This window comes from Rattus norvegicus, chromosome 19, assembly GCF_021556685.1.
Source record: "Rattus norvegicus strain SHRSP/BbbUtx chromosome 19, alternate assembly SHRSP_T2T, whole genome shotgun sequence".
Lineage (NCBI taxonomy): Eukaryota > Metazoa > Chordata > Mammalia > Rodentia > Muridae > Rattus > Rattus norvegicus.
In genome coordinates, this window is record NC_141552.1 from 90862 (window position 1) to 102276 (window position 11415).

Genomic DNA, 11415 nt, shown 5'->3' on the forward strand with positions numbered 1-11415 from the left:
CCAGAATCCCAGAGAACCCTTCCAGGACATATCACAGAGTGCAGACCAGGAGCTCCCTCTCAGCCTAACCTGAATATCTTAAGGATTAACCAGACAGTAGCACTTGGGGACTGGCCTTCACTCCTTTTCAGCCCCTAATATTCTAGAGCATCTACAGTCCAGCATATAGGCCTTCCTCCTTAGCTTCCTCTGTTTTTTTTTTTCTACTGGCATGGGACAGCTATGGTCTCCACCTTTCTCTGATCCTTAAGGTGTGTTATAGATTTAGAACTACAATAATTAGTATTGGCAAAGACTCACAGCCATCGGCACGCTCGCACATGCATGCCTAGGAGATATGCAAATGGTGTAGTCATTTGAAAGACAGGTTGACATTTTCTTCAAAAGTTAAACACATGCTTTTGTTGGCATTCAGCAACTCTTGTTGATATAAACTGCTTGAATTATCAAGAGTCTGTTCATACCTTTGACTGTCTCCAATCTTGTCCTTTGCATCTATGCAGTCTAATATCAGATCAACTCAAATCTGCATTCCACAGTAAGGACATTAGGGTAAGTCCACTCGGAAGCTAAGGTCAAAAGCACCATTATCTGCTCAGGACTCACAGGACTATGTTATCAGTCCTGCTTCTCATTAAACTAGAGCAAGTTGAGCTGAAAAAGTAGGTTTCTGTATTTGTTTTTTTATTTTTTAAGATAATGTCTTGATATGGAGTCAAACTAGTCTAGGACTCTTTAACACTCTTTCCTTGGCCTCTAGATGCTATCTATAATGAGAAGTGTGTTCACTACACTTTTTAATCAAACCCTTACAGATAACTTCAAGCATAATTTTGTGTACCCAAATGCTTTCAGCTCCTTTGGATGCAACTGTAAGCAAGAAGCTGTGCAGTTTGTGACAAGTCTGTGCTTGCTTAACTTTGATGACTATGCCAATCTGTCTTCCAATATGACTGCATCATTGCTTACCCTCTCTAACGATGTATGTGATGCCAGTTGCTTCACATCTTTACCTGTACTGGGACTTGGTAAATATGACCCAAGCCTGGGCTATATAGTGACACCATATCTCAAAATCCCTGACCTCTTCCTACTAAAGAAGACTCTTAACACGGAAGTGACACAGACATACAGCTGCTGAGACAATAAAAGGACCTGAAGCTATACACTGGATGGGACTCCTCCTAGTATATCCTCTCATTTGTGCTCTTGTGTCCAGGACAGGCAACATAGGAGTCTTGGTTTTCATGCAAAGGTCACGGTGCCTTACAGCTAGTATTCAGAGGGATGAATGAAACAAAGGGACTTTGCCCTGAGAAAACTGGTTAAGAAGAGGACAAGTTGGTCAAAGGAAGAGGGACCAGGAGTTCCCAGGGTCTAAAGAATACAGGATACATCCTCTTAAATAACAGAGAAAATGCTTTGAGGGAAAGAAAAGGCATATTGAAGACAAATTGGCACCATTGTAAAGGACATGAAATACTATAGATCTTGGAATACATGGCTTGAAAACCATAAGAACAAAAAGGGCATGAGAATGAAAATCACATGGAATATCGTGAAAAGGTTGGTTTTATTAGGATTTTATGAATGAAAAGAAGTCATTTCCATACATGGAGTAGCCATCAGGGTGCCAGGGACAGAAATCTCTTCTGATACACATGCCCAGGCATTCTTTTTCTCTCCCATATCATCTCTAGGACACACACATAGTTGAAGATCTTCACATAGCTGTTTACACAAGTGTGGGCTTCACAGTGTCTGCAGAATCCCTGTGCATAAGAGCAAATTTATTATTACAGAAAGCCTACTTGGTCCTGCTGGTCAACCCCTACTCCTGGCCTTGCTTGAGGTGTCTATGAACATATCAAATCAAGCTTTTCACAAAAGTGGATAATTGTAATTTGGGAAGGAAAGAGATGAGATTTCCTCTCTAGGGACAACAGTCACTGTTTTTGGTAGCTGGGATGTTCAGTGGCTGAAATCAGAAAGGTCTAACTGAAAGATTGAATGACTCAAGTTCATTTTCTCACCCTGTATTTCTCATTCCAAAGAACTTTACATACATTTCTATTGTTTGCAAGTTATCCAGCTAGTGTTCTGAGATACAGGTCTTGCTATGTAGTTCAAAGTGGTATAGAACTACTAGGATCATGCAATATTTCTGATTCAGTTTCTAAACAACCATGTCCACAGGTTTGTATACCAAGATCTGCTGGTAGTTTGAGATCTATCTGGAGCAGCAGCCAGAACTTGTGTAGTCTCACACATTCACATTCCACATCATTAGAGGAGCTTTTATTGAGTGCCTCTAATAAAAGGTTGGCAGAATTTTGTGGAGGAGTGACAAATAGAGGGTTTGTCATATAAATTGGTAAAATGGATAACTGTATGTGTTATGAATGGTTATGTGAATGGTAGGATTAAAAGACTTTCCAAACCTCAGACATGAAGCCCACATGCCTTTCTTCACACAGGGCACTACAACTCTCTGTGCCTCTCCTGAGCCCCCTTTAGCTCCTGGATCTTCTGGGGCAGAGTCTTGGTCCAGAACTTCAGCCTTCTGGCCTTCAGGGCTCGACCTACAGAAGGCTGGATGTCCAGCTGCAGGTATTGATCATCATGGTCCATCACAGGCCAGTGGGGTAGACCCTCACTGTTGGGGTTCCTGTGGATATACCAGCCAGCAGATTTGGGTGAAGGTCACTTGATCCTGATTTGGCTTAGGACAGTGAGTAAAGTAGGACAGGGGGTTAAGGGGACTATTGGGATGTGTGTGACCTATGCATTTCTATTCCTTTTGGGACAAGGTTATTGTCCCACATGGCCCATTTTCTGCCCCCTTCTCCAAGGCAAAAGCTAAAGAACATTACCACAATACCGTGGCCCACCCACCAAGTTACTGCAAGATGTCCAGGAAACAAACACTAAGTGTGCCGTGTGTGTGTGTGTGTGTGTGTGTGTGTGTGTGTGCGTGCGTGCATGCTCATGGCAGTTGACTGTGTGGTAAACTGCTTGTCAAAGTATGCTCTAGAGTAGGGAAGACTCTCTCATGTAATAAAGGACCATACATGTGAAGGAGCTCACCACACACAAAGGGAGTTCTGGACAGCAACCCACCCTTGCAGAAGTTGAGGGAAGGGCATCCTCTCACCCATGCCGTGCAAAGTTGGCCCAGTACTTCATTATCTTTCTGCTAAGTAGCTCCTCCTCCTCAGTGTGTGGAACTGAAAAGAGAAGGACAGGTACCCAGGTCCCAGCCACTTCATGCAGCTGCCCACTCATGCTTCACACTCACCAAGTTAGCGATCACTCAAGTCTAAACTATTGGTCTGGTTCCCTCCTTCCCTCCTGCCACAACCCAGGATCTAAAACTCTAAGTGAATTCAGCCAAGTTTGTTCCTGCACCATTATTTTCTCATTACCAATAACACAAGGTAGACTTGGAAATGTCCTGATTATAACCTAATGTACGTTTTGAGCTGTAAGATGGTGCACACTGGATTCTATCTTTCTATAAGGACTTGGTTTTCTTGACTGGATTAAGAACTCTGCTATCCTTAAGATTTCAATAACTCCATCCAGATCAAGGAAATTCATGAAGACTCACATTTTATGTCACCAACTAGGTAGCCAAAGACAAGGAAAACTTCATCACCATGGTCAGCCTTCACATGGGGTGGCTTGACATCCTTGAAGAAGCTGGACCGATGTTGGAACTCATAGAAGTAGACAGGAGCATGGGAACCTGAAGGTGAGGACATAGAATGACATGGTGGCACTTTGTCCAGACTACCCTGATACACATTTGGTGACAGATGCCTTAGTCTCAAAGTAGCTGGAATCAAAACAGCTGAGTGTGGAACCTCATCCTGGAGCATTGGATGTGGGAAAGTCCTCTATTCAATAATGACTCTGCCCTCGGGGGAGAAGTTAGGACAAGTGACAGATACCTCTCAGCTGTTTCTTTATCTGTACTCAGATAAGATGTCACCATCTTACTCTCAGTATAAGCGTTTACCAGATAAAGACTGTAAGTCGTCTGAAACCAGAGATCTGATCCTGACATAGGTCAGGCCTGGACACCATGGGGCTTGTTTGGGACCCACAGATCCGAGCTTCTTCCTTCAACCTTGTAGATGTACTCACGCTGAAAATGTGCTACTTGGAGTGCAGGGATCACGAACATGAAGTCTCCCATCATCTCTCTGAACTGTGCTTGGAGAGTCTTGGGGTCCTCAGTGTCCCCCATGTACTCTTCCATTAGCAGGTCACCACACTCAGGAGGCAGCATCTACCACATTGTGATGAGAAAGAATGAGATTAAACAGGCACTAGGATAGGTAGGCAATAGCCTCAGGATGGAGAAATGCAAAAGCAGTCTGGTATAGGGAGAAAGCTCTGTGACCTTAGGCAGGTATATGTGCAGATGTGTGGTTGTGTATACACACACACACACACACACACACACACACACACACATACACACACACTTTCTGGGGATTCTGTCTGTGAAAGTCATATAGGGATCTTCACAATTGTGGCAGCACCCCCAAGATTCTCACCATTTTTAGGGCTGTGCTCTTTAGAACAGTTGGCAGGGTCTTTCTGGTTATTTCCTCTATTTTCTGAGCTGAGTCAAAGATCTAGTATAGAGAGAATGTTTTTAAGTATGGCACAGCATGGATACAGATCTGTAAATCTCTGAGTTCCCATTTCCTACCAGATGAGTCCCTAGGCTCCTAGAAGATTAGAAATGAGTCTCACCATAGGGAGAATCCAACCATACTCATCATTGTTGATGCCAATGATGCTGGGGACACGGTGAAAATTAGCAGAGGCCAGCAGCTCCTGAGGATGCTTGGGTAGGAACTCTCCATCCACCACAGCAGGGATGATCTTGAAGACCTGAGGAACATTCAAAGTCAGACAGAAGGTGTTAATTATATATTTTCTGATTTCCAATGAATGTCGTCCACTCCATCTCCTCTTTCTAATTTGCCTCAGGTTAGTTATTCTCCACCACACCTCCCCCGTATCATCCCTGAAGAAACCTTACTTTTAGATTAGCTTATGTTGGTATTGGTTTTGCACCAAGGACTAAAATGATACTAGCCATGGGGATTAGGTAATTTGTTCGTAGTATTGAGGACTTCCTATAATACACCTTGCTATCTGCCATTTTCCCAGCCACACCATTCTGCCAACCTTATTAATATCCAGAATCTCTGCTTCACTCTTGCCTCTTAGGCACTGCATCAGGGTCTCTGAGTCCACAGCTGCACAACCAGATAGATTGGCCACTATCTGTAACGAGAACAGGATGAAGCTGTCTTCCAGGCAGAGAAGTTTTCCCAGTCCCAAGACAGTGCCATCGGCTCTAAATGCTATACCAAATGTGTGTGGGCTGGAGCAAGAACAAAATTGTTCCCATTTTTCTTTTGCTCAATTGTGACAGTGATACATCCCTCCCCCATCTCGCCCTGGCCTTCTCTCCTGCCTTTCACTTAATTTGAGAAATGGTCTCTTGTTTTGCTGCAGCCTACTCCAGTTTAGCTGGTCTGTAACTTTCTAAAACTTTTCTGTCCCTGTCTCCCTTCTTTCCACAGGAAGCCCTGGATTAACAACATGTGTGTTCTGGGGGAACTGAACTCAGATCCTCACACCTGTACATCAAGCTTTCTCGCCTATGTACCATTTCCTGAACATATACATACTTTCTTTTGCCAGTGATGGAAGCTGTTAGGTACAGCTTTGATGAACTTTATATAAATGTTCAGCAAAACCAAACCAAACCAAACCAACCAACCAAACCAACCAACCAACCAACCAACCAACCAACCAACCAACCAACCAACCAGCCCTTTGTATAAAGCACTTGTATAAAGCACTCTATAATGGGGTAGTGATGAGGGTTCTAAACCTTGAGTCTAAGAAAGCAATGAAGAGAAGTTACTTCCCATGGCCTTCATTTTCCCTACTAAACACAGTACCAGCATACTAGAGTGAGTGCTAAGACAGTAGTCAAGGTTGGAGGGACAGTGTGCACTTACTCTGTAAACCATCTCAGAGGAACGGGAGATAAGATCAGGAAGCACAACTACTCCACTCTCCATGATGGCACCATGGAAGAGCCCCTGTGACATGGGGGATACAACATGTGAGGATACACTTGTGCCACCTGCTGACTCGCCAAAAATAGTGACACGGTTGGGGTTGCCTCCAAAGTGGGCGATGTTCTGCTGGACCCAGCGAAGGGCAGCCACTTGGTCCAGGTATCCCCAGTTGCCTCTTGCATGCTCATCTCCAGTGCTGAGAAGTAGAAGGGACAGAGATCACAGGGCTGTTTAGTTTTTGACAAGCCCACATTGCCCTACCCTTCACCAGATTCACCTGAAGAATCCCAGGACACCCAGACGATACTGGATAGTGACCACCACCACATCCTCAGTCGCTGCCAGCATGGAGCCATCATACATGGAAGCCATGCCTACAGTGAGTGCACCACCATGGATCCACACCATCACCTGGAGAAGTCAGAAGAGCTGTCAGGAGGCTTCTATCCAGTATAAGTTCAAGTAGGACTGCCTGTTAGATTATCAACTGCTTTGTATTTATACAACTGTGCACACACATAGGACCCCTCAGTACTTTAGACCCTGGATACAGATGATGAACTACAGTCTCACCAGAATATTTCCAAGCTTCATTGTCATATCAGGAGTCACAGCCTAGAGTAATGTCACCATTATGTTTAGACTCCCCAGAAGTATAGAGAAGAGTGTCCCCATAAGCATTTTTCTGGATTATGAATCAAAAGTATTTCCAAATCTCATTGGCCACAAACAATATCCCAAAGCTGAAAATTTGGTTTATTTCAGTGTTCAGCCTTTAGACATTTGACTGTATTCCTAGGGCTCAGGTTGGCTGAGAAAGCCCTGATCTATTCCTGGAACACAACCTCGATCTCCCAGTGCTCCATTGCTCAGTGTCCCATCTAGAGTTCAGCTGCCATCATGGACAAGAAGGCTTTCTTGAATCCTCTAGGGTTTACACTGTAGCAGAATTCAGTTGTTTTGTGCTTTCTAATGGTAATGGAGAAAACTCCATTACCACCCAGTCGACCATGATCCAGCACTCACAGGCAAATTAGAACCCTCATGGGCATGGGTTGGTGCATAGATGTTGAGATACAGGCAGTCCTCAGACATAGAGATGGGGGGCAGGATCAATTTCATTATCTTCATATCCTCTGAACCCATCATATTGTCATTTTGTAGACACCTGATGACAATGGCAGACAGTTAATTCAAGAGATGTTTGCTGGTCAATATCAGTTTTTTTGTCTGGGTTGTCTCTCAGCAACTTTTAGCCACTTCCCTCCAAGATATCCTGCCAATGCATGGTTCTCTCTAAAGCCTTTTCCTACCAAGGTAAAGGTCACAGGCTCAGTGAAATCTAGGGTAGAATCAGATTTACAGAGAGGTCTCCACTTGGGTGAATGCATATATTTTATTCTTTTTGAGTCTAGTGTCTGGAGAACTATTCTCTATGAGAATAATTTCCTGCAAGCAGTGACAATCTCTCTGTACTCTTTAATGCCTATTGAGACAGTTTAGTCTTAATTTTCACCTTGAGATAACATAGAATCACTTGGAAATATAGTATCAATGAAGGATTTTTCTAGATCAGGTTAGCCTATGGGGATTTTCCTAATTCTCTTAATTGAGGTGGTAATCTTTCCAACTATTGGAGAAACCATTCCCTAGGAAGGTGCTTCTAAATATCAACAGAGAAGGCAAACTGAACATTAGGAGATGGGTATGCATTCTTAGCTCTCTGGTCCCAGTTAAGATTGTGATATTATTTATTCCCTTAAGTTTCCGCCTTGTAATGGATAGAAACATGGAGCTGTGATCCATAGTAAACTGTTTCTGTCTTAAACAGCTTTTTACCAGGAATTTTATCACAGCTGCAAGAAACAAAATGAAGATACCTGGATAATGTGGTGCTATAATTACACAGTTACTATGGAATTCAGTGGACAATGATGTCCCAAAGAGTCATGGGATGTTGTTTACCCTACATCCAGAAACTCTCAGTACATCTGCTTCCCACATAATCTTCAGAGGAAGCTTTTACATGTTTCTTTGGATGATGGCACTTGACTCTTTGGGTTGTATCAGTGACTGTAGAGGATGGAGTTGTGAAGGACACATCACTGCTGCCTCCTGAGAGACTTATAGTACACGATACTTGACTCTGGGCTCTTGCTGGTTAATGTGTTTATACTGACTTTCCTATGGTGGCAGAGATCACTTGGCACACTCTGAATCTGGAAACGGTTTATATCTGTTTCTCACTATGAAACTGAGAGATAACTCCCTATAGGAACTGATCTTTGACCAGGAGACTGCCAAAGTTGTTCTATTAGTCATAAGGGAAATGCAAATCAAAACAACCCTGAGATTTCACCTCACACCAGTGAGAATGGCTAAGATCAAAAACTCAGGGGACAACAGATGCTGGCGAGGATGTGGAGGAAGAGGAACACTCCTCCATTGTTGGTGGGATTGCAGACTGGTACAACCATTCTGGAAATCAGTCTGGAGGATCCTCAGAAAATTGGACATTGAACTGCCTGAGGATCCAGCTATACATCTCTTGGGCATATAACCAAAAGATGCCCCAACATATAAAAAAGACACGTGCTCCACTATGTTCATTGCAGCCTTATTTATAATAGCCAGAAGCTGGAAAGAACCCAGATGCCCTTCAACAGAGGAATGGATACAGAAAATGTGGTACATCTACACAATGGGATATTACTCAGCTATCAAAAACAACGACTTTATGAAATTCGTAGGCAAATGGAAAACATCATCCTGAGTGAGCTAACCCAATCACAGAAAGACATACATGGTATGCACTCATTGATAAGTGGCTATTAGCCCAAATGCTTGAATTACCCTAGATGCCTAGAACAAATGAAACTCAAGACGGATGATCAAAATGTGAATGGTTCACTCCTTCTTTAAAAGGGGAACAAGAATACCCTCGGCAGGGAAGGGAGAGGCAAAGATTAAAACAGAGACTGAAGGAACACACATTCAGAGCCTGCCCCACAGGTGGCCCATACATATACAGCCACCCAATTAGACAAGATGGATGAAGCAAAGAAGTGCAGACCGACAGGAGCCGGATGTAGATCGCTCCTGAGAGACACAGCCAGAATACAGCAAATACAGAGGCGAATGCCAGCAGCAAACCACTGAACTGAGAACAGGACCCCCGTTGAAGGAATCAGAGAAAGAACTGGAAGAGCTTGAAGGGGCTCAAGACCCCATATATACAACAATGCCAACCAACCAGAGCTTCCAGGGACTAAGCCACTACCTAAAGACTATACATGGACTGACCCTGGACTCTGACCTCATAGGTAGCAATGAATATCCTAGTAAGAGCACCAGTGGAAGGGGAAGCCCTGGGTCCTGCTAAGACTGAACCCCCAGTGAACTAGACTGGTGGGGGGAGGGCGGCAATGGGGGGAGGGTTGGGAGGGGAACACCCATAAGGAAGGGGAGGGGGGAGGGGGATGTTTGCCCGGATACCGGGAAAGGGAATAACACTCGAAATGTATATAAGAAATACTCAAGTTAATAAAAAAAAAAAAGAAACCTTAGCTATGTATCATAAAATGCACAACACACTGCACTTTATAGCAGAAAACTTCTATGGGGTTGAGAAAAAGGAAGAATTTCATTTGGGTCCAGAGCTCAGAGCATGCTTTTACTCCCACTCCCACCCTGTACCTGAAATTGTCTGGGTCCAGAACTTACATGGCCGGATGTGAGGTCGCATCTCTCACACCACTCCATGGCTCAGGGGCCTCAGGAGGTGCAAAGCGCAGCGGTCCTACAGGAGGCTTGGCAAAGGGAATTCCCAGGAAGGTGTGGACATCAATGTCAGTGTCTTTCACATGGACGAGGCTGCCTCTTACCTGGCCTGTGTGTGTGTTCCTGATGGGGCTGGCCGAGTCCTGGCCTGTGGGTGAAGAGGCCATCGTGGTTAGTTTTGTCCAGGCAGTTTCCACTATGTGGTTGATTCCCACCTCATTTTCACTAGTGTCCATGGGGAAGGGAATCTGAGGTGTGTAGACTCAGGTGTGGGATGTGGAAATAGGAGATTCTTCACACCCCCCAAGACAGGAACATTGCTCATACTCCATTTGAATGTTAGCAGGGCATGTCTCTGGATAAGAAGGAGACATACTCAGAGCCACTTGGCAGCATGGATGTATGATTTTCATTATCACCCAAAGATCTGTAGCACCTACAGTCACACTTGGAGGAAGGAAGTGTCCCCTTTGCTCTCTTTCCTCTAACCCGTAGGTGCAGTGCTCCTTAGACCTTCTTACACCAGAGTGGCTTTTCTTCCAGTGTGGGGTGTCCTTAGGCTTCCCTGAACCTCTGTGAGCTGCAGGGCTCACTTTGTGGGCTTTGGTGAAGGCATTGGGAGGCACACATTTTCCCACCCTTGCATTTGCCATCTTTACCAGCTTTTTCCTCCCTGGTGTCTTCTCTCCCACAAGCTAAGCTGCTGACTCTGAGAAACTGAGCAGCTCTGACCCTGTTCCTCATTGCTTACTGAAGGAGTCTCACCTCTCACATGCAGGACGAGAAGCAGGAGCCCACAAGTCACAGCATTCAGACATCCAGGACGTTTGTACAGTGTCATGGTCAGCTCTTAGATCTGAGTCTGTGTTGCTCCAAGACAGCTATAGGCCATGGACAGGAAACAAAAGATGTGAGCCTTGCCTAGGCAGGAATTTGGACCTAAAATAAAGTAGGCAGGAAATTCACTAGGGTGGGGCAAAGCTCGTATTGCCAAAGAAGAGCAGGCCAGCCGGAAGCCAAAGCAATCTTTGTTCCTGCTCTTTGGCCTACTAGAAAGGTATACCATGGCATCTGAGGTCCTTCTGTAATACCAGGAGTTATGTATTCAAACCTAAATCTATTCAAACTGTGATCACTTGTACTCACTGGCTAGATGTCAAGGTGATGGAGTTCAGGGAACAGGAATCTAATAGGGAAAACCTAGAGGTCTTCGAGTAGGTATACATTCAAGATCTCTCTCTCTCTCTCTCTCTCTCTCTCTCTCTCTCTCTCTCTCTTATGGAAAAATAAGGAACACTTATTTTTTCCCACTTCTTTCTTTATTGTGTATGTGTTTATATGCATGTGTGAATACCTTGGCACACATGTGAAATGCAACTTCCACCAGTCAGATCCTTCCACTGTGTGGATATGGGGGACCCATTTCAGGTCTCCCATCTTTTGAAAGTTCCTTTGTGCATTGTGCCATTTCCTGGTCTTCACTTAACAAACATTTAATCAGGTCCTGCTAGTCCAACAC

General features: G+C 44.4%; 1 protein-coding gene across 1 annotated transcript; it reads right to left on the minus strand.

Annotated features, from left to right (window-relative positions):
* Positions 1-1554: 1554 nt before the first annotated feature.
* Ces2el1 (carboxylesterase 2E like 1) lies at positions 1555-10812 on the minus strand. The gene is made up of 13 exons (NM_001431972.1): positions 10662-10812; positions 9840-10044; positions 7143-7284; positions 6394-6527; positions 6054-6312; positions 5209-5307; positions 4768-4908; positions 4566-4646; positions 4150-4294; positions 3611-3748; positions 3155-3227; positions 2442-2668; positions 1555-1772 (listed from the first exon to the last, which is right to left on the minus strand). Exons 1-12 carry the CDS (start codon positions 10735-10737, stop codon positions 2482-2484), a joined length of 1680 nt encoding a protein of 559 aa, NP_001418901.1. The 5' UTR covers positions 10738-10812; the 3' UTR covers positions 1555-1772; positions 2442-2481.
* Positions 10813-11415: the final 603 nt, after the last annotated feature.